The sequence below is a fragment of the Culex pipiens genome, chromosome 2, assembly GCF_016801865.2.
Source record: "Culex pipiens pallens isolate TS chromosome 2, TS_CPP_V2, whole genome shotgun sequence".
Lineage (NCBI taxonomy): Eukaryota > Metazoa > Arthropoda > Insecta > Diptera > Culicidae > Culex > Culex pipiens.
In genome coordinates this window covers 47,062,650-47,089,817 of record NC_068938.1, presented here as the reverse complement: position 1 = coordinate 47,089,817, position 27,168 = coordinate 47,062,650, and the positions used below count along the sequence as shown (strand labels likewise).

At 35.8% G+C, this 27,168-nt stretch overlaps 1 protein-coding gene across 2 annotated transcripts; it reads right to left on the bottom strand.

Moving 5' to 3' along the window:
* Positions 1 to 2,696: 2,696 nt before the first annotated feature.
* Positions 2,697 to 26,513, bottom strand: LOC120424415 (histidine decarboxylase). 2 transcript variants are annotated; one of them, XM_039588525.2, is made up of 10 exons: positions 26,286 to 26,513; positions 18,475 to 18,761; positions 13,805 to 14,206; positions 13,313 to 13,542; positions 13,157 to 13,247; positions 12,667 to 13,099; positions 12,378 to 12,523; positions 12,147 to 12,318; positions 11,800 to 11,829; positions 2,697 to 4,187 (listed from the first exon to the last, which is right to left on the bottom strand). In XM_039588525.2, exons 1-10 carry the CDS (start codon positions 26,311 to 26,313, stop codon positions 3,178 to 3,180), a joined length of 2,829 nt encoding a protein of 942 aa, XP_039444459.1. In that variant the 5' UTR covers positions 26,314 to 26,513; the 3' UTR covers positions 2,697 to 3,177. The 2 variants fall into 2 exon arrangements, with proteins under 2 accessions (XP_039444459.1, XP_039444460.1); XM_039588526.2 differs by having other exon boundaries at positions 4,079 to 4,187; positions 12,134 to 12,318; positions 26,286 to 26,509.
* Between the last annotated feature and the right edge of the window lie 655 nt (positions 26,514 to 27,168).

The following is a 27,168-nucleotide window of genomic DNA, read 5'->3' as shown; positions in this document are numbered from 1 at the left end:
CCCATTTAAAATTGAAGGGCGGAGCGCCAGCTCCTGTTACGTCCAATCAAGCTCATATTTGGGATTTAGGCTCAGTATGCCCACCGGAACAAACCCCTGAATGCCCGCCAAAAAGTCATTTTTGTTACATCCTAGTATAGATGAAAAAACCATCTTAGGAACCCTCTCCGATTTCAATGAAACTTTTTATACATATACAAGCCATTTTAGGTGTATATGGAGCCAATTGTACTCGATTAAAACATTTGAGAAGGACGCAAGTAATTTAAATATTTTTGTATTTTGTAATTTAAAAATAACTGTAACTCAAAGCCGTTGCATCGTATCACAAAAATTGGTCAGAGACAAACTTGTAGGAAATTGGACGAGCTTTCTGAATAAAAATACACATTTTTCAGTTTTAAAGTTAAATTTGAAGGTGATGTCACGATTTTTTTCCGCTCAAAATTTTTGAGAAAAAAGCTTAAAATGTAACAAAAAGACTCACAAAAAATGCAGAATAGTATGTCTCTCCTAAAAAAAATCAAAAATCATTTACTAAAACTGTTTTTTTTTTTTTGAAAAGTAATCTACACGTCAAAATTTTCAAAAACCAATAGTGGGAATCGATTCCCCAGACAATTTTACATAAAAGTCTCCATATTGACCATTGTCCTATGTCCAATCCTTGTGAAGATACAGCGGTTTTAAAAATAAAAATGTTGAAAAATTAGGTTAATGGATAGTTTTTGCAATTTCTAAATGACAGACTTAAATTTTCAGTTTCGAAAATATTTTTACCGGAAAGCTCGTCGAATTTCCTTTAAATTTGCCTTTGACAGCTTTTTAATTTGACTCTTTTTAATATTTACAAAAATATTTAAATTACCCTTCTCAAATGTCAAAATCGAGTACAATTGGCTTATATAGGCCTAGTATAACATGTCTAAAGTTTCATTGCAATTGGAGAGGATCGGGTACAAAAGTACCAGAAAAGCTGAAATTACTCTTATGAAAAATATATAATTTGAAATTCAAAACAAAAAAACTCGAGCACGTTACAAATTATGATTTTAAATCAGAAATTTTTGATACTTTTTGAATTATTATTTTCTGAAATTTATTCTTGAATATTTTTTTTAATTTTTGCAACCAAGCTTTTTCTCTATGATTTTTTTCTAATTTGCACAAAACTGAACTTTTTATTCGAAAATTTCACCTAATGATGCCCAAACTGGGAAATGGTGCATTTTATGCAAAAAAAAAGTATTTTTTTTATTGCAAATTTTGCATCTTTAAATAATTTTGATATTTTATTTTAACAATATTAATTTTTTTATCCAAACATCACTTTCACTAAAAAATCTTAGGCCATTGCTAATTTTATTCAATGATTTCAAAAGTCTTTTTAATTATTGATTAATGTGAACATTTTCATTAAAAAAAAATTGTAAAATCTAATTTAAAAATATTTGGAATACATTGCATAGTGGTTGTTTATTGATTTTTAATCAAATAATTGAAGTCGCCTTTAAATAATTTTAATTTTTATTCTGAATTTTTTTTCACAAATTCATTAATATTTGGAAAATTTTGGATAGAACCATAACTGCAATGATAAATTAAGCATTCTTCGATTTGTTTGGCCTTTTTTTAAATAAGGCTTTAAATCTGAAATTTATTTTATTTTATTATTTTATTTTATTTAGAATTATTCACATTTCCATTATGTATGACCAGCCCGCACTTTGTTCTGACAGTAGATCCACAAATAAGATGCAATTAAAAATAAAACTTTATTTAAAATCCCTAATAAATTTGCTAAATTCTTTACAATAACTCAGTAAGTTTATTGAAGATATATTTGCTTTGGAAAAATCGATGTCTATTCGCTTACACTGAAATAAAAAAAAATAGTACCAAATTCCTTTATTCTAGGATTACTTAATAAGGAAAGGAGCCAAAATTCATAGAATTTAGGAATTTGATACATTTATGTTTTTTTAGTGTAAACACAACGAAACTTTTAAAACATTTTCTTTGCATTTTTTGAAAAGTATTCCTAGTCGCAGTAATTCATTTTTAAAAATTAGTGGCCATCTATGCCCAATTTTGAAAAACAAAAACATATATTTGAAAGGCAGAGAAAATTCTCTATATTTTGCTTTTCTAAACATTGTTGATACTTTAGTTGCTGAGATTGCCATGCAAAGATTAAAAACAAGAAAATTAATGTTTTATTAAGTCTTACCCAAACAACCTACCATTTTTAATGTCAATATTTCAGAAACTTATGGTTCGATTTTCAATGTTAAATTATGAAATATTCGTGAAATTTTCGGATCTTTTCAAAAACAATATTTACATTTTTTTTAATCAAGACTAACATTTCAAAGAGGGGTAATATTGGAAAAATTCCTTCAAAGATACAGATTCTTGAATTTTCATATATCTCTTTTGTATGGGCAGCTGCAAAATTTGTATGAAAAATAATATTGACAATCTAAATATGCAATGTGGCTTCTTTGAGCAAACCGAAGGCCCCTAAAAAGTTTCAGCCGGATTAAAAAAATACAAAATAAAATCAAATGACCGAAATCTCAGAGAATTGCTTTGCGAACTATCATTTGATTTTGTCAAAAATACTGTATAGTTGATACAAAGTACAATATTTTCATTTATAAGATAATTTCAAAATTTAAAAAAATCTGACGTAACGAAATTTTGGGGCACGTGTTTTTTCTCCAACTAAATTTGGACAACTAGAGAGGTTCACTTTTGTAAACTTTGTTCTGTTCTTTTAACAATGGGTATGTAAAATTAATTTAAATCATCATATTATACAAACAAAATATCAACTAACATTTGAACTGAATTTGTTTGCATAAAAATTTAATATTTTTTAACAACTTTAGATGCTAAGATATAGTTATATAAACTTGAAATTATTAGGGATAGTAAAATAAACAATGTAGTTTAACTAGTGACCATCGTCCGCAACTTTTACCGATCGACTAAAACAGCTATACATTCTACTAACAACCTTTTAAGTAGCATTTCGAATAACATTAACACGGACACCAACTTACCAACTAAATTACACGATAATATATGTGATTTTAACCTAATCTCTTCGCATCTCTGCCAACAGTTATAATTGTAGTAATGATACAAGTAGAAGCTATTATTCACCGAATATTATAACGTCACCGTGTAGTGACCACACTTCCGACAAACCCTCGCATTCTCGTAGATAATCTCGTCGTCACAAACCCCCTTCCCCGAGTTGTTCACAATCCGCGGCGATTCCACATTGCTGGCAACACAACCGCCATCGTCCATACACTCTTCCTCATTTTCATTCTCATCCTGCTCTTGCTGTTGGGGACAAATCTGCTCACACCGTTCGACGAAATTCTCCTCAAAACAGAGCACCTGCCTCAACAGTTCGTCCTCACTCAGATCCACCTCGTGATTGTGATAAATTGGATCATAGTTGATGCACCGTCCGTCCTCGTCCGACACGCAACACTTAAACTTTGGCGCCATCAACTTCAGCTTGCGTTGCTGAAGCTCTGCGCTGTGTTCATCGTCCACGAATATTTCGTCGATCGTGGAGATTTGCCTCCGAAAGGGTCGCTTAGAGAGATCGTTCTGGGACAGAACCTTGGCCGGTTGCTGCCGCGGACACAGAATGTCGAAACTTTTATTGTAGAACGCGTACCGGATGGTTGGTTCGGATTGTCGCTTCTCCGGAAATACATTTGGCCGCGCCATCGAAAACAGGTGCGAATTGTCCGAACAACGACGCTTGGGACTCTGACTGAACCTGGCCACCGGAAGATTTTCGTCGATCGAGTCCAAATTCGAGTCGTACGACACTTTGGCCGTGGAGTTTGGCGAAATCGGTGGAGTTGAGGCGAGAGATTCGGACGAAAAGTAAGGTTCAGACTTGCTGCACGGTTTGAGCAGCAGATTTAGCAGGCTCGAGTTGGACGAGGTGGAGTTGAAGGTGACGGCGGCGGCCCGGCTCAGCAGCTTACTCTGGGCATGAACGATGCCCGCGTCGACCGAGTGCGAGCGGAGCTGGCGTTGCTGATGGTGATGACGTGGGCTGGATGGGGGTGTCGGCGTCAGCGATGGCGGACAGGGTGAGAGCAGGGGGATCGGTAGCAGGAACTGGGCGTCCAGGGACTCCAGGAGGACATCTGGTGGGGTGAGAGGGAAGAAATGTGTTGAAATTTTGAAAGTTATGGTTAAAAACAAACAGAAACGACCATTTCTTCCCTACCATATATGTAATCAAATCGTGTCAGATTTCACAAAGAAATGCGTTTTCTTTAGTTTAGTAAAAATATTCTCCTACTTATTTTTTTCGATCACTTTTAAAAAAAAATCATGACATTTATTTTAATATAAACAGGCCTTCATATTAATCATTTTTCAGAGCAGTAAATGACCAATGAGGTTAAAGCTGCTAGTAACAAATAAATTATCAACAACAACAAATTCATGGCAGGGTTGCCACTGTTTCATGATTATTCTGAAAAAAAAAAATGCAACTGTTTCACAAAATCTATTTTCTAATTCAAAAATCTTCCCAACCCGAGCAGACGGAAATAACTTGGGAAGGTCAGTTTTTGATATTGTGAGAAGATCGAAATATGTTGTTCGGATGATCGGATTAGTTGTTTAAATAACAAAAATCAATAACAAAGATTTGTTCGAAGAATAACTTAAACTGTTATTATGTTGTTATTGCAATAACAAACCAATAACACAGAAGGAATCATGAAGGAATAACAAGATTTGTTATTTTGTGCGGAGAGGTGGAGCAGCATAATAACAACAAATGTTATTGAACTGGTATATCTCCATAACAAAAAAAAAGTTATTGTTTTGGTTTATTTGTAATTCGCAAATAAACCTGCAGTTGCCATAACTCCTCTGTACTAGTCAGGGCTGCAGAGTCGGGTACTTTCAAGCGACTTTGAATCCATACTTTGAAAACAACTCCGACTCTGGATGCAGGATATGACGCCAACGACGACTTCAGCTCTCGAAAAATACCCGACTTTACAGATTCCGACTTCAAGTAAAAGTTGCTGAAAATTAGCTGAATCCGATGCAGTCTCCGAGGTCTCACTCCAGCTCGAACTACAACGTCAGCTCCGACTTCCTGGCTCTGTGAAATTAATAACAGTTTTTGTTATTCACACTTCAAAAATTCTCAATAAATAATCAATTCCATTAGGGAATATAACAAAATTTAAAAAAAAGTGAACTCTCAAAAGTTAATTTGATCCGATAAATTTTAGCTTGAAGCCCCATTTTATGGTGAAATAAATTACTCCGATGAAATTTGTCGAAATTATTTCATAGTTCTAGCCAATTTCAGCAAAATCCCTTAGGGGGTATATCAAATAATTAAAAAAATCAACTTTCAAAATTTCAACTTTTTAGGATAATTTTAGCTTAAGAACCCCATTTCATGGCCAAAATAATGACCCTGACGAAATTGGTCAAAATTATCCCATAGTTCTAGCCAATTTTAGCATAGTCCCTTATGGGGTATATCAAATAATAATAAAAACCACCTTCAAAATTTCAACTTTTTAGAATAACTTTAGCTTAAGGACCCCATTTCATGGGCAAAATAATGACCCCGACGAAATTAGACAAAATTATCCCAAAGATCTAAACATATTTAACAAAAGAAAAATTAATAACAGATTGTGTTATGGACACTTAGAAACATTTCCATTTATGCGATTTATGGTAGTTTTATTTCTAAGTCAGTATACAGAACGAATAAGAAATTTTGTTATCAGGAGAGTTTTTGAAATGTATAACATTTCCTCTTTTTAGCGTGTTATTAAACATTTTCAATATAATATCACTTCAATACCAAATTTTGTTATTTTATCAGAAACTGTTATTATTTTTTCTTCTTGAAGTTGAACTTCAGGATAAAATAATAACACTTTTTGTTATTTTAACAGGATTTGTTATTGAAATATTATTAATTTTGTTATTACCGTCTGCCCGGGAATAAGTGTAAGTACTTCAAGATCTGGCTACCCTGACTTTAGTTATGACCACTTTTTAATAATTGATGTTTATATACTTTTTGGAAGCTGAATCTAACATGTTTATATTGAAATTATATTCGGACCGATAATTAAACCTATCGTTGGCTAGGTAATGGATATGAAATCAAAATTACTTTTCAATGAGTCTAGTCTAGTCATTTGGAGGTCTTACAACCCTGCTCAGGTTTTTTACAAGCATTTCAGATTTTTGTTTTTTTATTCGGCATTTCCCTATGATCAAAGAACCCATTTTTTGTCATTTGTTCACCCATACAAGTCTCCATACAGTTTTGGCAGCTATCCATACAAAAACTAACTTAATCCACCTATGTGGTTGGAGCCTTCCTCACTCATTACCAACAATGGCTGATATGATGGGGTTGTACACAAATCTCATCTATTTTTAAGATCAGGAATAAAAAAGTACATAAATATCACTTTAGTGCCCACATCTCGAGACATGATTGCCAGATCTTCAATGTATTGGACTCGTTGGAAAGGTCTTTTGATAACCTAACCAACGATGGGTCGGTTGGTGGATCTGGACATAGTTTACATACATTTAAGTGAGATCCGGCTTCCTAGGAGCGGCCGTGGCTGACTGGTTACGGTGTTCGCTTTGTAAGCGAATGGTTCTGGGTTCGATGCCCAATCTGCTCCCAACGAGAAAGTTAAGAACACATAAATTAGAAATGATGAATATGAACGTAAAATCAAAGTCGCTCAAGGCGGGGTTCGATCCTCCGTCCTTTGGATTGGTAAGCAAAAATGCTAACCACTAGGCCATGACGACTTGGTGAGCTTGGACTGGAATTAGGAATACTGTTACAGAGAGCGAGTTGTGGCGCTATAACCACGGCAAATAGTGTCCAGGGCATTCGTGGAAATACAATGTCCCATCCCAGAGGGTCCCGGAGTACCAAACCTTCTTAGCATGGTGCTCCCAACGAATACAACCAAAAATCTCGGAGCGTATGGTGGTGTGTCCCCACGCTTCTTCCTCCCCTGTCGATTCAGAATTGTGTTGTTGTTCGAACACTCAGTGCTCAAACTCAACCCAATTACGAGTCATCTCTGCGATACGGCTTTACGCAGTAGGCCTGGCCGGTTTAACGCTTGTGATGTTTCAATGCATTCTAATGCAATGGCGCACTACAAATGTTAATAAATGACAAGAAGAGTGCTAGGCGTCATCTAAACCTAAGGCACTCTCCAGGATCCCTTGGAAAGATTGGCTGCGCTAGGGTCTGATTAGATTAGATTAGATTAGATTTAAGTGAGATCCGGCTTCCAAAAAGCACATCAATATCACTTAAGTGGCCATATCTCGAGACAGGGTTGCCAGATCTTCAATGTTTTAGACTCGTTGGGAAGGTCTTTTGATAATCTAACCAACGATATGTCGGATGATGGATGCGGACATAGTTTACATACATTTAAGTGAGATCAGGCTTCAAAAAAGTACATAAATGTCACTTAAGTGACCATATTTGAGACAGGGTTGCTAGATCTTCAATGTTTTGGACTCGTTGGAAAGGTCTTTTGATAACCTAATCAACGATGGGTCGTATGGTGGATCCGGACATAGTTTACATACATTTAAGTGAGATCCGGCGTCAAAAAAGTAAATCAATATCACTTAAGTGGCCATATCTCAAGACAGGGTTGCCAGATCTTCAATGTTTTGGATTCGTTGGAAAGGTCTTTTGATAACCTAACCAACGACGGGTCGGTTGGTGGATCCGGACATAGTTTACTTACATTTAAGTGAGATCCGGCTTCCAAAAAGTAAATCAATATCACTTAAGTGACCATATCTCGAGACAGGGTTGCCAGATCTTTTATGTTTTGGACTCGTTGGAAAGGTCTTTTGATAACCTGACCAATGATGGGTCATATGGTGGATCCGGACATAGTTTACATACATTTAAGTGAGATCCGGCTTCCAAAAAGTACATAAATATCACTTAAATGGCCATATCTCGAGACAGGGTTGCCAGATCTTCAATGTTTTGGACTCGTTGGAAAGGTCTTTTGATAACCTAACTAACGATGGGTCGGAAGGTGGATCCGGACATAGTTTACATACATTTAAGTGAGATCCGGATATATGTGAAAACACATTTTTATACATAACTTTTGAACTACTTATCGAAACTTCAATCTGTATAAAACTCGATCTATGGGACCCTAAACCAAGTCAAATGCAACAGGTTCGGTTCAAATCGGTTCAGTCAGTGCCGAGAAACATGAGCTAGTTTGTTGGTCACATACATACATACACACACACATACACACAGACATTTGTTCAGATTTCGATTCTGAGTCGATAAGTATACATGAAGGTGGGTCTACGACGTTTTTATACAAAGTTCATTTTTAGAGCAGGATTATAGCCTTACCTCAGTGAGGAAGGCAAAATGGTACGGAAATATTCAAAAATCGGTAGCCTTCGCAGAATATTTCTGATCGATTTGGAGTCTTCAACAAAGTTGTAGGTTTTGAGGAATATTTGAAAAAATAGGTGAGTGGAATTTTTTTTCTGTTTTGAAATTGACTTTTTTCATAAAAAATAAATTTGCCAAAATCCGTATTTATTTTTTACAATGCAATTGCAGTTAACACAAATTTATTTCCGTTTTTTATGCAGAATCAAATTTGCAATCGAGAATTACTTTACAGTAATATTTATAAAGTGCTTCGTTTTCAAGATTTATAAATCTATAGCCTATAAAGCCATAGCCACTTATTAATATGAATTGAAATTCATAAAATTCATAGATAATACGATTGATTCATTTTTAAAACTGAAAATTAGACCATTAGTTGCTGAGAAGTTGGAATTAGAAATGTGGGAATGTTTGAATGAAACATTAAAAACTTTCTTTAATTTGCTGTATTTTAGCAAACAAGCTTTCAATCTTCAATGTCTTTCAGGCATTTTTTTAAATTTTCTGAACTCAAAAATATATTTTTAGAAATGGACATGAGGAAAATTTCATTGAAAATTTGATTTCACATCAACAATTAATTTAAAAAAAAAACTTGATTAAGGGTGCACATCAACGAAGGAAGTTGTTGTCTTCTTATTCCAAAAGTGTCAAACTTACGGACCCAATCCTGCAACAACGGGATTGCAAAATAAGTTAAACTTTGTTGTAAATTACTTTGTGAACAGTAGTTAAGGGGATGAATAAAAAAATATTTCGGTAGTACCCGTAGTTTTGAAAATACTAAAATGTCTGTAACAAAAATCTGGGTGCAAAAGCCCTGGTTGATGAGCACCGTCAATTTTTTTTCCAGAAAACCATTTCCAATTTTTCTAAAAGATTATAACTCGGTGGCAAAATGTGTCAATGGTTCACCCATATATTTCTCCGTACAATTTTGACACCTGACAATACAAAAATTGTAAATAAAATTAACTTAAATCTTTTGAAGCAATTTTCTGATCTATTTGGTGTCTCCAGGAAAGTTGTAGGTATCGATGAGGACTGTTCTTGGAAACAAATACCAGGATTTTTTTCTTTTTACCTTTCTTACTACAGAAAGGTAAAGGATATGCTTTTGGCCCGAATCAAGCTCAAGCTTCATTATCCAATCATTTCTCAATCAGTATTTTTTAAATTTTTTCACAAAATATTTTTTTCTAAATCAGATTTTTTTATAACTAGTTTATTATGTTCAGTATTTATAATATTTTTTTGAAAAATATATTTGTTTTTGAGAAATATTGATTCCTCATAAAGTTTCTTTGACTTAAATTTTGTTATGTAGAAACGAAAATGCATTCGAAAAGTTCTATAATTTTTTTAATACTTTTTAAATAAATAAATTCATACTTTTTAAATAATTAATTTAAGATTAATTTATGGTAGAAATAAGAATAATAATTTCTGTTTTTTGTGTCCACCTATTAATTTGTTGCTTAAAATATTTGTTTCTAAAAGCTATGAAAGAACTCTTTAAATTGGACCTGGACTTTCAAAATCGGATAATTACCTATTTTTTGCCGATATAAAAATTAATAAAAATCGGGTTTTCAGTGTCATCTATTCATACATCTATTTTTTACAAAAAAATCGATAGCTCTAAAGCCAGTTGTTTTAAGGCTCTACAAGAAAACTATTTGCAGATTTTCAATGTTAAAAAATGAAACATTAGGAAAATTTTCCGATCTTCCCGAAAAATAACAGTTTCAAAATTTTAACATCTAGCCTGCAATTTTTAAAAAAGGAACTCAAATAATAGCTAGAATTCAAAATTTTGATAATATTATATATTTTTTCGGGAGCATTGGAAAATTTCACAAGCACTTCGTTTTTTTTAATAATGCCTTATGACACTAAGAAAAACCTAAATTCATGTTTTGCCTTCCTCACCTTAACTGAGCAAAGGCTATAAAATCACTCGAAAAACGAAATTCTTAATTTGACCTCCTAGACCCACCTTCATGTATACATATCGACTCAGAATCAAATTTTGAGCAAATGTCTGTGTGTGTGGTGGGATGTTGATTAAAAAAAATTGCACTGAGTTATCTCGGCACTGGCTGACCCGATTTGGTCTCATTTGATCCGTCTTAGGGTCCCATAAGTCGCTATTGAAAATGATAAAGTTTAGTTAAGTACTTCAAAAGTTATGCTAAAAAAACGATTTTAACAAAAGTCCGGAAGATTGTAAAAAGGGTGGTTTTTGTAAGAAACCTCGTCATGTTATACATTTTTAGAAAGGTATTTGAAAGACCTTTTCAACGAGTTCAAAAGATTAAAGATCTGACAACCCTATCAAAAGTTATAAGCACAGTGTTATTTATGAACTTTTTAGAGGCCGGATCTCATATATTTCGATGAAAACGTTGTCCGGATCTATCATGCGAACTGTCGTTGAATAGGTAATCAAAAGACCTTTCTAACGAGTTCAGTAGGTTGAAGATCTGACAACCCTATCAAAAGTTATAAGCACTTAAGTGTTATTTATGAACTTTTTGGAGGCCGGATCTCAGATATTACCTAGCATTACACTCAAAATGTGAGGAAGGCACCAACCGCCTAATGGTGGATTAAGTAAGGTTTTTTTTTTTAATTTTTTGCAAAAGCTTTATCTTAGCAACTATCAAATTGTCCATACTGAAAGTCCAAGAACAAAAAAATAAAAAAAGAGAATTTGCTCAGCTATTCGAAGATTTAAAAAATCAATTAAATTCCTATTTTTATTATAAACTAGGCAAACTTGCTAAACATTTTCTCTGCACTTCTCTATGTCTTAACAATTGCGAGGTTTTGTCATCTGAAACAAATCGAAAAAATCACGGATTTTAGGAAATGGATTTATTTCGATAAAATAGAAATAAAAGTCTGAAAAGTCCTTATAAGGCATACGAAATGATGCTATAATTGCAACGGCCAAAGATGATTTATAAAAATAGTTGGTTTATTTAACATTTTGGAGATATTTTAAGTTTTCTCGCTCAGCTACGGTTAAGGCCAAGGAAAAGACAAAAAAAATAATTTGAATTATCAGCTCTTGTTCCTAAAAAGTATTTTTTTTTTTAAATCTTGAAATAAATTATGCCTTGGCCATAATGCAAAAGAAAAATATATTTTTTTTTAACTTGACTTCCACTAAGAAGAATACAGTCATCTTCAATTAATTATATTCCTCCAGAAAAACTGCTCGATTCGAGTACATCGCACTACCCACCACCTCCACCGTTCGTCAAGCTTACCTTGGTCGACAATTTCCATCTGCTCACAAGCTGGTTTTCGTGTCGTCGAAAGTGGTTTTCCAACAGCAGCAGCATAAAAAGCACGCGGTCATGGAATCACAGAGAGAGCTTTAGACAATGCTTTCCAAGCATAGCTTGAACACAACATTGCGTGCAAGTCGCATAGAACTTGCACGGAATTTAACGAGTAAAACATTGAAAGCAGGGTAATGAACTGAGGATTTTGAAAAATGTTAGCATTAATAACGTAAAATTACAACATTTAAACACACACACAGTCAACATAAATCACAGAGTCACAAACACGAGGGTAGTTAAAAAGCCGCTACGCTACCTTCCCTTCGTACCTTCCCAAACCTCTTCGCAGTCTTCGGTGATGGCCTTGGACTCGATCCCGTTCTTGACCTCGCCCGGGCTGATGCCCTGCACGACGAGGTCCATCCGGGAGTCGAGCGAGAACTGCTTGCCGGACATCAGGATCCCGCGCACGCGGCGTCGCATCGCCGGGGAGTCCTGGTTCTGTGGGCGAGGAGAGAATGAAATCGAGTTTGTTTCAAAAGATTAAGAAGGCAACTCACCGAAATCCTGATGCCGGCGTACACCTTGGCCAGGAACTCGTCCGCGTCGAAGATGGCCGCAAATGAGCCGTTCACGATCTTCGGTGACATGGGCGAGTTGGCCAGCAGCAGGCTCGACCCGAACGCTTCGTTCTTCTCGCGCGTATCTACAACGAGAGACGGCAAAGGGGGAGTCTTGTTCTAAAAACTATCGCACAACTACGTGAGAAGTGTAATTTTGTGGACGCGATCACAAGGTGTTTCGTGAAACTGGCGATATTAGGGAGAAATCGGCGTAATTGGGTCTTACCTTTCAACGGAACGCGCGACCTGTCGGCGATCTTGACGTCCAACTCCTGCAGAAGCTCGCTGGTCACCAGCCGGATCTCGTTCCAGTCCTTCAGGATGTCCTCGTTGTTCGTGTAGGTCGAAGTCACTGTAAACCGGATCACGTACTTGCCCTTCAGTGAAGCCGGAACGGCGTGCATGTTCCCGCGGTGGTTCAACCTCTTGAGCAGCTTCTCCGTAAGGTCATTTTCACCGCGGAGTCGGAAAACGACCATTCCCAGATGACGTGCTGCGGGGATTTCGAACCGGTGATCAGCCAGTACAAGAGCCTCGAACTTCTGTGCAAGTCGGACGCCCTCGCGGATGTGCTTCTGAAGTCCCTTGATGCCGAAGCTTCGCAGTACGAACCATAGCTTCAGAGCGCGGAATCGTTTGCTCAGCGGAATCTGCCAGTGCTGTAACGGGAAGAACCTCTGTAAAGTCTTCATGGTATAGGGACTTCAATATCTTACCATGTAATCGATGGCCAACCCAGAATTCTCGTGCTGAAGATAGAGTGGCTCCACGTTGAACGTTCTGTGAAGTGCTCCACTGTTTTTGACCCTGAAAAGTTTACGTTTCTCTTAAATACTCAAATTCTACCTCCCAAAACCCCCTAAACATCTCACCACATAGCGGTACAATCGAAGTGGACCATTAGCCATTTGGACGGATTGAACGCGATCGAGTCCGCCTGTGCGATCCCGTTTAGCCACACCCGGAACTCCGGGCAGATGAACGCACTTCCAGCGTAGGCGGCGTCCACGTGCAGCCACAGCTTGTATTTTTTGCAAACGTCCCCCACTTCAACCAGGTTGTCGAAGGCGCACGCACCTGTGGTACCGAGGGTGGCACAGACCTGTTAAGGGGAAATTTGAAGAATTTTTCAATTTGAACTAACAGTATCATCTGCTGCCTCCAACCACTGTCCAGCTTAATTAGTGTTTCATTAACCATCCTCTCTTTCCAAATGCCACCACTTGTTGCTCCTATCAGCATCCCACGCTTCCTCAACTAATTGCATCCCCAGAGAGTAAGCAAAGGCAAACCACAACCGCAAAAAAAAAAAACTTTCACCCTCCCGTAAGCAGATTTGTCACTCACACCCCTCGCAAACTTACCCAGAACGGAATCAGCCCCCGCTTGATGTCCTCCTCGATGGCCTCCTCCAGGGCGCGTCCCCTCAGGCAGAGACCGTCGTCCGCCTCGATGTACCTCATCCGGACCAATCCGATTAGGGCGGCCTTCTCGACGCTGGAGTGGGCCTGGTCGGAGCAGTACGCCACCAGCCGGGCGTTGATTTCCGCGTCCTGTTGGCCGGGGCTGTGCTCGTGAAAGCGCCGGATGCCCTGGGTGCGGCCCGCCAGCAGACACACCAGCGTCGCTTCGCTGGCCGTCGTTTGGATCACCCCGCCGCCCTTGCTGACGCCCGGGATGTGCAGGAAGTCGTCCGGCAGGCCGATCATCTTGCCCAGCCAGTTCATCACGATCGACTCGAGCTCGGTGCAGGCCGGGGAGGAGGCCTGCGGGGTGATTAGGGAAGGACCAAATTGGTTTGATAAAACACATGATTTAGCTTACTAAAATCTAAATTTAAAAAGTCATAAAATATCCAAAATAAAATTATCAAAATCTGCCAATAAATTTTGTTTAATGTGATAACTCAAAATCAGAAGAACCCCGCAAAAAGGGTTCTATCTACCCTTTATCTGTCATACCAAAGAAAAAAAAACACTTTTTGAAGGGTACTTCTGATTTTGAGTGCAGTTTCTTTCAAAATAAAAAATATAAAGTCAATAGCAAGTCTTCGCATACATATTTTTTTCAAATATGTTTACTACATGGATAGACATCCTGTAAGCTAGTTCAGTAACTCTATATTGTCGATTATGTAAAAACAGAAATGTTTCCAAAATTGTCAACCCTTTTCTACGATTTCACTGTATATATATTTTTTCAAAATCGACAACGTTGTTGTTCAAAATCGAAAAATAAAAAATATTGACGATTTTTGAAACATCGTCAGCTGTGTGCTATCTTGTGACATAGACCATTTTGGTCGACAATAAGTTAATGATGACGTTTTGCTATACTTAACAAACACTACAAGATGCGTTAACCCGATTTTGGAAACTCGCTTCCGTTTCCCGGATATCGCAATACACACTTGTGACATAGACCAATTTATCATCAAAATGATCGTGCACACTTGTGACACGTCATACATGTTGTTGGAAAATGTGGAAAATTTTTCTTGTTTTTCACAAATTTATGTTGATACACATTTTGTGAAGGCAATGCAATCTTTTGTTTTTGAAAATATACTGATTAAGTCGGTAAATCTATTGATTTAAGCCTATTTTAGTTTGTATGGGAATTCTGTGCACACTTGTGACACGTAGTACAATTTTACTTTCGAAACACACTTGTGACACGTGCTTTTCAGATTTTTGTTTTCATTATTTACTGTATCTTTTAACTGGTGTAATCAAATTAGTTGAAACTTGGAGCGTTTGTTAAGCGATAGTATACGAACCGATTGCTTCAAGAAGTTTGGCTCTATCATTCATAATTTTGAAATTATTTACCAACAAACTTTAAAAAACGATTTTCTCGAAATGTACTAAATGGTCGTTGTCACAAGATAGCACACAACTGACGACATGTCAAATGTTTACACATGTTTACAAATTCGACAACATAGAGTTACCGGATTAGCATACAGGATTTCTATCCTTGTACAGCCCAGATTTAATTTTGAGACATATTTTAGCTCAAGAACCCAAAATAAGACAGCAAAAAAACAAAAAACCCTGATATAGTTATCCGATGATTCGATTATTCAAAGTCCGGTTGTATTTTGCAAAAAAATGTTTAAAATTAGTTTTGGTCAAAAACGCTTTAAATAATCTAATTTTGAGTTATTTTTTTTCTCTTCTAGCGTCTCGTCTAACGTATAGCGTGAAATTTTTTGACCTTTCGAATTCAAATATATTCAAATTCAAATCACTATTTTTTGCATTTTTTGACATTGAAAATCAGATGCATATTTGCGAAGTTATCGTCTTTAGAATAGTTTAACGCAATTTTGGTGATGGTGAGAGAGGACCTAGTTTATTTGTGTAATTTTCGACAAAAAAACATAAATTAAACAATTCTTAAAAATCATCATAAAAATCATAAAATCATTTCTTTTGGACCCAAATGACAGGTTAGGTAAATTTAACAAAAAAAAGTGTCCGGGTGATTCATTCTCCTACAAGAAACATTGATTTTTTCGGAAAACCATTTTCAAATGCAAAAGATAGAATGAAAATATAAATTTCTTTCATGTTTCGAATGTTTGAAAAAAAACCTTATCCTTGGTTTATCCATCCTTTAAGAAAAGATTTTTTTTAACATAAATTGAATAACTTCCAAACCATTTTATGAGGAGAGTTCTAGTCAACATGAGCAGTTCTTCCAAAAATAGTTCGACTTCTAAAATATTTTTCAAGTATCTATTTTATTTTTTGAAACAACCTATTTTTGATTGTCAAAATATTTACGTGAGTTTTTTTGTTCTTTCCAACACGAGCAGTTCCTAAAAAAATACCTCTTAAATATTTTTTAAGTTATTATTTTATTAAAAAAAAACCTTTTCTTGACTGTCGTAATGATTTTGTAAATTTTTACATTCTTTCAAATATGCTCAATACTCCTAAAATATTTGTAAGTTTTTATTTTATTTATGAAAATTATTGAAATATTTTAGAGACTTTTACATTCTTTCAAATTCAAATAGTTTCAAAAATTAAAAAGTCTTGCTTCTTAAATGTTGTAGCAAGTTTTCTATCCTTTTTCAATCTATCTTTCATGGTCACAATAGATCCTAAGAAAAACCTGGATTCAAAAACATAGCCCTCCCCCGCCCCCTTCAAAAGTCTTCAATAATCCGGGCGCAAGTTTTTTTAAAGATGACCTCTAAATTTTTAGGAATATTAAATTGAAATTAAAGAAAAACGTTCAATCACCTTTTCATAGCTGTTTTTCAATATTTGTGTGTTTCGGCTCACAAAAAATGATTTGTTTTGTAAAATGTTTTTTTTTATTTCGACCTTTTGTCCATTCGACCTTATGTCTTTCAAACTTTGGTCATACATTCTTTCAATGGAATAATTCTTTGCAATTTCGCAGTTTTTATTTTGCATTTTATAAATGTAAAAACAAGTATGAATAGAAAAATTAAAAAATTAAAAATTTGCTTTTTGGAAGAATTTGAGATGGTTCAATTCAAGTACCCGTAATATCATTAAAAAATGAGTTTTGAAAAATATTAAAGGTTTTAAACTTTTTTGACGTTCATTAAAAATCAAATTTAAAATATAAAAGCTAATGAAAAATCCTAATTTATCACAAAATTTAAACTTTATGAAGCTGTATTCAGCAACTTGTAATCCGATCCACAATATCAAAAAGCAAAATTGTAGTAAATTTTTGTAGCCTTCCGAAATTATTATTTGCAGCGGTTATTTCGTAAATAAAATTAAAATTTATGAAAATTTGTTTTTTTCGATCGTGAATTTAATGTTGCATTAAAAATTATTTTGAAATGTTTTTTGGCAAAATTCAAGATATTTTCCCAAAATTACTGTCTTTACAAAAAAAAAAATCAATTTCAAAAATTGCAAAATTTCTAGAATTCTGGGAATTTTGGGACAAAAGCTTTTATTAAAAAATCGGCAAATTAAATTCCGTGTACCATTTTTCTCTGCATGGTCCTCATCAATACCTACAACTTTGCCGAAAACACCAATCAAGTTTTTAGAATATTAAGAATGACACAAAATTGCTTCTTTGGTCATAGTAAAGGCCTCCAAAAAGTTTGAGCCAATTAAAAAATATAAATAAAATCCATTTCTGGGTTCGGTGGAGAATTGCTCACCTTGGAATTCTGTTAAGGGGCCATCCATAAACCACGTGGACACTTTAGGGGGATTGACGATTGTCCACGCGCCATACAGAAAAGATTTTATTTGTATGGGTTAGATCTTCAAAAAGTGTCCACGTCGTTTATGGATGGTCCCTAATGAACATCTCCCATTTTTGAGTTTGTTTTGTGAACTTTTCCTGAGAATCCGATAAAAATATTTAAGACACAGGCTCTTTGGTCAAACATGGTCAAAACGCAATTTTTAAATGTTATGACCTTCTTAATTATCAGGCTAAGTTTTCAGTCTTTAAACATTTCTTCCAAAATTTTGCGTCCAAAAGAGCCCAAGTAACATTTTTAAACTTAGAGGTTTTAAGATGATTCTGAAAATCCCTATAAAATCTAGATAGGTTTTTATGGCTTACTTAAAATCTGAAATGTCACTAGGGAGCTACAATCGATTAAAACGTCGAGAAGTTATATATGTATTGAAAAAAAAAAATATTTAAGTTTAAACTTTTGGTTCCACCTGTCCAATTTTGAACCATTTAAAAAAATTTAGATTAACTTTCGTATGGAATAGCTGCCAGGCTAGAGCCGAAGAATAAGAACTTAGTCAAATATTTGTAATGGTATCCAGAGTCATACTCTAGACGTAAATATAAAATTATCGAAAAAATATGTAAAAAAATAAATAATATTCATGACATTCTAAATATCACATCAACAAATTGAAATCAGAATTCAAATAAGTCACACCGTTTATCTAAATCCCATCAGAACATAAATCTTCAATCAAACACAATTCTCACCCAATAAAGAAATCAAATTCAAACGAGAGCAAATCCCAAATCGTTTTCCATTCCATCAATTTCTTACCCACGTGAATCCGAGACAGTTGATGGCATCGGCCAGCATGTCCCCGAGCATGGAGGGGAACGAGTTGAGCGCCGGAAAGTAGGCATGCATGTGCGGACTCTGCCAGTGCGTTACGCCCGGCATGATGACCCGCTCGACGTCGTCGATGATCGTCTGCCAGGGTTCACCCTCGAGGGGGGCCGACTCGGGCAGCAGCGTGCGCATATAACCGGGCTTGACGTCGGGCAGGACGCGCCGCTCGCGGATGTTCTCCAGATAGTCCGCGATGTAGTCGACCATCTCTTTGCCTACATGACGAAACGAAAAGAGAGGAGAAAATTGGAGTTGATTTTATGGCGGTTGGATTTCTACTAAAGCGCCTTTTATTAGACAATCGATGAAAAGAGGATTTAGCAGTGTTATCCAATGATTTTATTATCTTTGCCTTCAAATGATTTCCGATCACAGTTCCACATATTTTAATTTTTTTTTCACCAAGATTCTAATTAGTTTATACTAGGAATGTCCAACATGAGATAAGTTAATAAAAATACTTTTACATTTAATTCTGAAAGAAATTTTGATGTGTGTTCAATGTGTGTTCCATAATTTTTATAATAAACTTTTTTCAAATTTTATTCTTGATACTAGAAAATTAAATGAATTTTAGAAAGAGGATGCCTGAAACCTCATCAAAAATCCAAATTAATGATTTTTTAAGGGGGTTCATACAAACCTCTCACTATAACTCGAATGGGCAAACACAAATACTTTTCAAAATTATTGAAAAACTTTCAACTTTTAACAAAATAAATTTTATGGTTTTTAATCAAAAATCAAAATTTTATTTTATTCAAATAATTCGGTTTTCTACAACCTTAAATTGCGTGTACAGTTTGTTTTTCAGACAATAAACTTATTCTTAAAAATATATTTTGAACGTTAAAATTATTTTCAGAATTTTAATTTTACATCAGGAGCTGGTGAACTTTTCATCAATTTCTGTAGAATTTAACATTTTGACACTTTATTTTGATAAAATTACTCAAAAAGAGTTAATGTTCAACTAACCAATTTTTTCCATCAGGGAGAATCAGAGAGATTATAAAACGTTTATTTTGTTTATCAAGTATCAAAGAAATAGTTTTCAAATTTGTCAATGCAATATAAATAAAAAAAGGCGTGAAACTTTAGGAAAAATTCTTGTTTTAAAAATAAAGAAATAATATCTTTTGATTTTTTGTTTAGAGTCAGGAAATTTATTTCGAATAGCGGATTGGAAAAAAATTGTACACAATTTCTTTGAACACATAAAATTTACTTAAAGGAAAACTAAGGTGAAATTTAAAGTTTTTTTTTTTTCAAATCGCTATGTAATCATGGACAAAACCAATCCAATGTTAGCTCAATGATAATATGCGATAGTATTTAAAATGCAGACTGAATTCTTTCAAAAATATCTAGAATTTACATCTTTATTTTGTTCGATCAAAAATGTGTGTGTGTGTGTGTGTGTGTGTGTGTGCAACCAACCAAACGGGACCACGCGGTCGCTTCTTACAAATTGAGTTGTTTCCATGTATTTTTAGCTCTCATTCTATACATGCAAATAACTCGCATAGGCATTTGGAAGGTGTTAGCTCTGCCGAGCTTCGGTGACCCATTTCTACGCTGGCTAGCCGAGCGCGAGGTCCCTCAGCTTGAGTCGACAAGCCCCGCCCTGAAGAACGTTTGCATCAATCGAATTTAGAACGTTATTTAGAACTTCCGAACCCTTGTCAAATGGACAAGGACCCAGCGCGTATATAGTTGATGGTGGTAACAGTATTCCTAATTCCTATCATAGCTCACCAAGTCGTGATGGGCTAGTGTTTAGCATTTTTGCTTACCAATCCAAAGGACGGGGGATCGAACCCCGACTCGAGCGCCTTTGATTTTTTGTACATGTTCAGAGTTTCAAGATTTATATTTCCTATACTTTCTCGTTGGGAGCAGATGGGAATCGAACCCAGGACCATTCGCTTACAAAGCGAACACCGTAACCAGTCAGCCACGGCCGCTCCTTATTTTTTTTGTTCGATCAAAAATGAATTTTTAATCGTTACAAATTTTGAAAAACTTGCTTATAATAATAATTATTATTATTCACAAAAGTGTCACGAAGAAAAACATTACTGAATTTTAAGTTTTGCTAATCCGCATCAAAATGAAAACATTCCATCACATTTATTTCAATATTTTTGTAAACCTAAAAAAATATAGTTGTTTTGTATCGACACTAACGACATGTCTCCGATTTTTACTTTAGGGACGACATTCGAAAGAAACGACGACTGTTGGTATCCAACTGATCCACGAAGCGAAAAAAACAAAAACAATAATAAAAATCCATTGCAGTAATGCGAACCGTTCCGAGCAAGAAACGGGAGCCCATGCCTTGAAAGGGATAACAAGCAGCAAACCCCGCTGTGATCTTCCTGGATGAAGCCATAGTCTCACTCTTCCTGCTCAGCGGCATTCGCCAGAAAGAGACGACGATGATGACGATACCGACTGAACACAAAGCGATCTAAGTCTACTGTTCTCAGGCTGGAAAAGATACCAAATTGTCACACGTAGCACTAAGGTGGCTTGAGACATCTAGAATCTCAAGGGCCTCAGTGGTACAATTGGCAGTGCGTCTCAGTACTAATGAGGAGGTTGCGGGTTCAAGTCCCGCCTGGAGCCCGGTGGTTTTTTTCGCTTCGTGGATCAGTTGGATACCAACAGTCGTCGTTTCTTTCGAATGTCGTCCCTAAAGTAAAAAAATATAAATAAAAAGTTTTGTGCTGCACAGAAACTATTTTTTTCTTCTTTTTCATGTCTACGAAATGTTCGTTAATGCAAGAAGATTGTTTTTTGTTTTGTTTTGCAAATAGTAAGGTGTAATGATTGTTAAAAAAGCTTGATTAGATCTCCAACTTCAAATAAGTTAATTTGGATTATTTTTTCCCTCACAAATGTCACCATTTCCAGCTAGAAATATAAAAAAATTTAAAGTATTTAATTTTCGTTTGCTGATTTGTTTTTTTTTTATATGATATCAATTAAATAAGATTTGATAATATTTTTCAAGCCCTGCATTTAAACGAAATACTTTTTTCAATTAGGCTGTGACTAAAGCCTCAAGCTCAATGGATACAATTAAACTTAAGGAGATTAGCACTGTCAGTAAACTGGTAAGAAAACTGTAAAAATACCAAATAATTATCCTTAATTCAAAACTTTGAAAATAAGCAAAAAGACTACACAAAATTGCAAAACAATCATTTAAGAAAAAGACTAGGTAAGTGCTTGAAATTTGTTTAGTAAACTATTCTGTTGGGAAACAGAAAAGCCAAAAATTGTTTAATTGAGCAAGGCAAAATAAAAATGGTTTATTGTACAATTATCATTTTCGAATGTATCAATTGAATTAAATCTCTAACGATTCTGCAAAAAAAATGTCTTAAATGAATCAATTTAGCTTATAAAAACAAGATAATAATTATTACAGTCAAAATAAATAAAGATATAAAGTTTTGCTCCCCAACAACGTTTCCTGGGATTATTTAAAAACAAAAAAAAAAATGGAATACCCAAAATAATACCACAGACAAACAGACGTAAATCATTGAACAAATTTAACGAAAATCCATCAATCACAAAAAAATGGAAAAAGGTTAGCTAGTAGCTCGATCTGGTGGCCAATACTAGCATTAAGCATCACTGTATATGAGAATTGGTTAGTGTGTGAGTGAACGCGGTCACTCTTGTTGTAGTGAGAGGAGGGAGATTTGTTTACTAACATTTACATTTGTTTACCAACATGTGAGAAGAATGCAAGAAGTTCAAATTCTTAACTCACGCAGACGGTCCACGTCCGCGACCGATTGCGGCCATGCACTAGGTAAATCTTGCCGAGGAAACATTCGTGTAGGCTGCAGAGGTTGATGGAAAGATGCACCAGTTTGAGGGTGGTTTGGGTATTACTGCGCTGTTAGTGAACAATGCCCACAAATTGGCCATGAGTTTAAATAATAAATTTCTTGGCGTGAGGTTAAGCTACCTTCTCGGCAAGCAATTTAGTCCACTTGCAAGCAACCAAATAATCGTATGAGACCAGGTTGACCTTGTTGTCGACGGTCTATACCTACATCTTCAACCTTACCAGTGGCCAGTTTCTGCCATCCAGCTTTCCTGGAGACCAACATCGGCGATTCGGCGTTGAACGTGAAAAATCATTTATGTACAGAGACAATTCGCTAATCCGATTATTGATAATATGAACGGCTTAGCATTCGAATAACTAGAAATACATTTATTTATGCCAGTTGGTTAGACTGCATTGGTTTTAAATAGTTTTCTTTGCATAGTTAAATAAAATTATACATTTTTTTGGGTTTAATTCTGAGGCCACGACGGAGTCAACATTCTCGAGGTCGGCCGGGTTGTCAATACCGAGTTGCTGAAATCGTGGTAAGCGCAATCGCCATCGCTGGACACAGCGTCATTCATGACGGCCGGATTTGAGGACCACGACGGAGTTAAGATTATCACGGTCTCTTGCGTGCTCGAAGTCGGCCGGGCCGCGCAATTGCCATCGCTGGATACCGCGTCATTCACAAAGGCCGGATTTGAGGACCACGACGGAGTAAAGATTCTCGCGGTCTCTTGCGTCCTCGAAGTCGGCCGGGTCGCGCAACTGCCATCGCTGGACACCGCGTCATTCACGAAGGCCGGATTTGAGAACCACGACGGAGTCAAGATTCTCGCGGTCTCTTACGTGCTCGAGGTTGGCGAGGCGATTCCGGTGGACACTGCATTGCCTAACCCATTCACCTGGTCAAGTTGGGGTACACCATCTATAATGTAGACCAAATTCAGTTTCTAATTGCATTCATTCAAGATCTAGTTGAAATTTACCAACGCCGACGGATGAAATAACAAAATCAGCTGAATGGGACGGCGTCTCGTTGTTGGAATTGCCTAAGAATCTTCCGATGTTCAAAACACCGGAATCGTTACTCGTAGCTTCCGGCATTTCTTCGTCCAGTGGCTCGTGTCGGTCTTGCAGTAGACTGCCGCAGTTCGCATCCGGCATATCTTCATCCTGTAGCTCGTGTTTTGTGATAAAACTTTCAAACCAATCCGGCGTCTCTTCTTCTAACGGTTCGACCGGGAAGGATTGAGGATTATCTAAATGCTCAACAGACCATTCAGCGGAATCCACACCCGGAGGCGGGTCCGGATTCAAAAATTCCACCGACCAATCTTCTCCAAACTGGTCCATCCTCACACTCAAGTAGCAGCAGAAAAAAAAAAAACAAAACTTTTGGCGCGCTACCTGAAACTTTTGGCGCGCTAGCTTAAACGTCATTTGAAAGTGTGCCTTGATTGCAGCGCCATCCTATTCTGGTGGATAATCCGAGAACTAAGTTTAAATTCAAATCAGCCGTTATATTCCTGATTGATGGAATTAAAAAGAGATTTACGTCTGTTTGTCTGTGATAATACTCATAACTAATTTTATTACAGTTTTTATAATTTGTCGATTTCTCTAAAATGACGCAACGTTTTTGCAATCTTTTAAAAACAATCTGTAGGTTTTGTTCAGATCTACAAAACGCTTTTTGAAGATTGCAAAAATATTGCATGGTTTTAGAAAAATCGACGAAATAAAAAGCGTAACGCCACTGCATAAAAAGAGGTTTCTCTGTACAAATGATGCTTGTCTATTTTTTTGGTGATTTCAATTATAGGAATTCACAAATGTAAATTTTGCTAACATAAAATTACTGATAAAAAAAATATGTTATGAATAAACAACAAAAAAATTGCATTATTTTATGAAATTGTATGTAATATTACACGCTGAAATATGTAGCCGATCAGTATGGGAAACCTACTTGTCCAAAATGTCAAGCTCATATAAGCATTTATCTTCATCATTTGCATCATTCTTCATCGGTCCGATGGCCGAGCGGGCTAAGGCGCCAGTCCTTACTGGTGATGCTGGGTTGGAATCCCGTCGGTTGCATTTATTTGTGTGTACAAAAATTGTAGTGTGTGCTGTGCAATATTAAGTGTCTTTCATGACGAAGGTGATGTGCATGCTTTTGCATGCGATCTTACCATTGGATTTTTTGCTGTGTAAGGAATTAATGATTTAAAAATAGTAGATTATGCAATCAAGTTGTGTAAAATGATTTTTACGAGGATTACGAGAAGTGCTGAAATAGTAGTTTATGCAAGAAGTTGCAAAAAGAGGATTTTTTCAACACGAGTCGTACATTTATCCAACGAGGTTCACCGAGTTGGATAAAAAAGAAAAGAGAGCAAAAAAAACAAGTTTTGCAACGAGTTCCATACAACATTTTTTGCAATTCCAAAAAACACACACTGAGTAAAATTTTATGTTAAATTTTCATGTATTTTGTCAATTAATCGTTTATATCAAAAAAAATGTTGAAAAGTGTTACTTTTCGAAACAAGTGCTGAAAAGCTCAACTTTTCAGCACCCACTTGAGTGCTGAAAAGTAGAACTTTTCAGCATTTATTTTGAAAAGTGTTGCTATTCGATTCTGTTATTTTTGGTACAGAAAAGTAGGCTATTTCGTCGTTCAAAAATGACAGGAAAAGTAAGTAGTTTCACGACGGAATTGCAAAAAGATCATTTTTTTGCAAAAAAATGAATACAACATTGTTTGCATTTCGGGACAACACCTTTGGAATTGGTTTTTTTTACTGAAACGTTTCTTTCCCCGCTCGAATGTTATTTGCCCTCAAGATAAGTATCAAAACTCCAAAACAATTATTGCTGAAAAGTTGAACTTTTCAACATTTAAATGAGTGCAAAAAAGAACTTTTTTTTAAAAAAAATCTATGGATTTAATGATGGTTTTATAAATACTGTTTTTTTACGTCATAACATAAAATCATTTTTAATAAACGTTGTTTATCATATTACTCAATCTTAATTATCAATATTAATTATTTTTTACTTCAACAATTTGTATCCCTAATATTTTTTTTCGACTCGGCGAATCATTTAAGTTTATTTGAATGAATTATATTATTACCTATTTATTTAAGCAAAGAAGAAAAAACTAGGACAAATTTTCTTGATTATCTAGAGAAGAGAAACAGAGACAGGAAAGTTTAAGTTTAAATCACAGGTTTTGGTTATAATTTTGAAATTCGCTTTTATTTTAACTGACTTCATTAAACTATCTCAATTTCTGAAATCGATACTCCACGCGGTAAAGGCAATTAATAATTTTCCACGAAAAGGGACTAATGCCTCCCCCGACAACAGCTCAACAGAAAGCAACATATTACAGCACTTTAATCCTCCCCGCAACAAAAACACTTGCACACCCTCCCCCATATTACAACGGAACAAGCGCAAATCCCACCCAACCCAAACCGTCGACCGGTGCATGACTAATTTCCCACCCATTTGTTTCGTCCATTCATATTTCGCGCAAAATTTTCCACCCACCTTCTTTCCCCTCTTTCTACATTGCGTCGTCACAGGGAAAACCTTCCACCACAACCGCAATCAGTCACATAATTAGTCACAATATGATGTAAGATGGCGACGGCAGGGAGTCCCACTTTCACGGAATTTATTGCCTCATTAAAGCCGTTGAATTCGAGAGAAAAAAAAGGGTGCGAAATTGATACTGACGATTGTCATAATTTTCGCTCTGTTCATTATTACTTTCCTCTCGTGGCAATCGCCCAAAGAAGGACCGAATCACTTTAATCACACTCTCTTAATAAAAATGAAGAAAAAAAGACAGACTTACCTCTTTTGCGATACTCGTCAAAGTCCATCTCGGCAAAGTGTCAGGATTTATTGGTCGTCTCCTCGGAGTGCTGTTCCGTGAACAGATGAGCTTTTCTTTCGCCTGCAACTGGGTGTGGTGGCTTTTTGCTTAATCAAAAGTTATGAAAGCAGGAAAATTAAGATATTTCCACACAATGAGTTTCACCAGCGGAATGCGAAAGTGCACCTCAACCTCAACACACTGGACACAAGCGACAATCGATTGACATGACCTTTTCGATGAAGGATTTTTGACACTTTTCCGTTAATAGCGACTAATTAACTTATGACGTTGGAGTTGTAGTTACTTCACTGCGTTTTTTCCCGGAATTTTGAACAAAAGATGTTAAGATCGAAATTTAACCTGTTGGTCGAACGAATCACGAAAGCTAACTAAACTAGAATACGGCGGGTCGATCACTGTCCTATCGAGTGCTCACTAAGGTGAGATGACTTGTTGTGACACCAAATTTCGAGGTGTTTTAAGCAATTTTGTTCAAGTTGGTAAATATGGTAGACACCATAGGCGTTTGACTTTTTTATTCTCATGAAAAATTTCCCTTCTATAACAGCATTGTTCCATTGAAATAATAAGAAAGTTCTAACTTTCTTTAGGCAGATTGCCAACGAACGATGTGTCCAGAAGGAAACTTGAACTTGTGAGGTTTCGTCTGTCGGTTCTTTACTGTCTTTGGTTCTACCGAAGGAAAAACTACAGCCTTCTTTCAAATGGTAAGGTAAACAAAATGTAACTTAGAAATAACTAATTGCAAGCTGACTGTAAAATATTACTCAATAAAATTTTAAAGACTTTTTGTTAACATTGTAGTACAATGTTAATGAACTATCTAAATATCCATTCT

Bases quoted from the DNA above. Each gene is read 5' to 3' on its own strand.
- LOC120424415 (XM_039588525.2), bottom strand. From the start codon at position 26,313: ATGGACTTTGACGAGTATCGCAAAAGAG. The intron at 14,207-18,474 runs GTAAGAAATTGA...ATCACCCCGCAG, and splicing joins ACTGTCTCGGATTCACGTGG to GCCTCCTCCCCGGCCTGCAC. The intron at 13,248-13,312 runs GTGAGATGTTTA...TAAACTTTTCAG, and splicing joins TTCGATTGTACCGCTATGTG to GGTCAAAAACAGTGGAGCAC.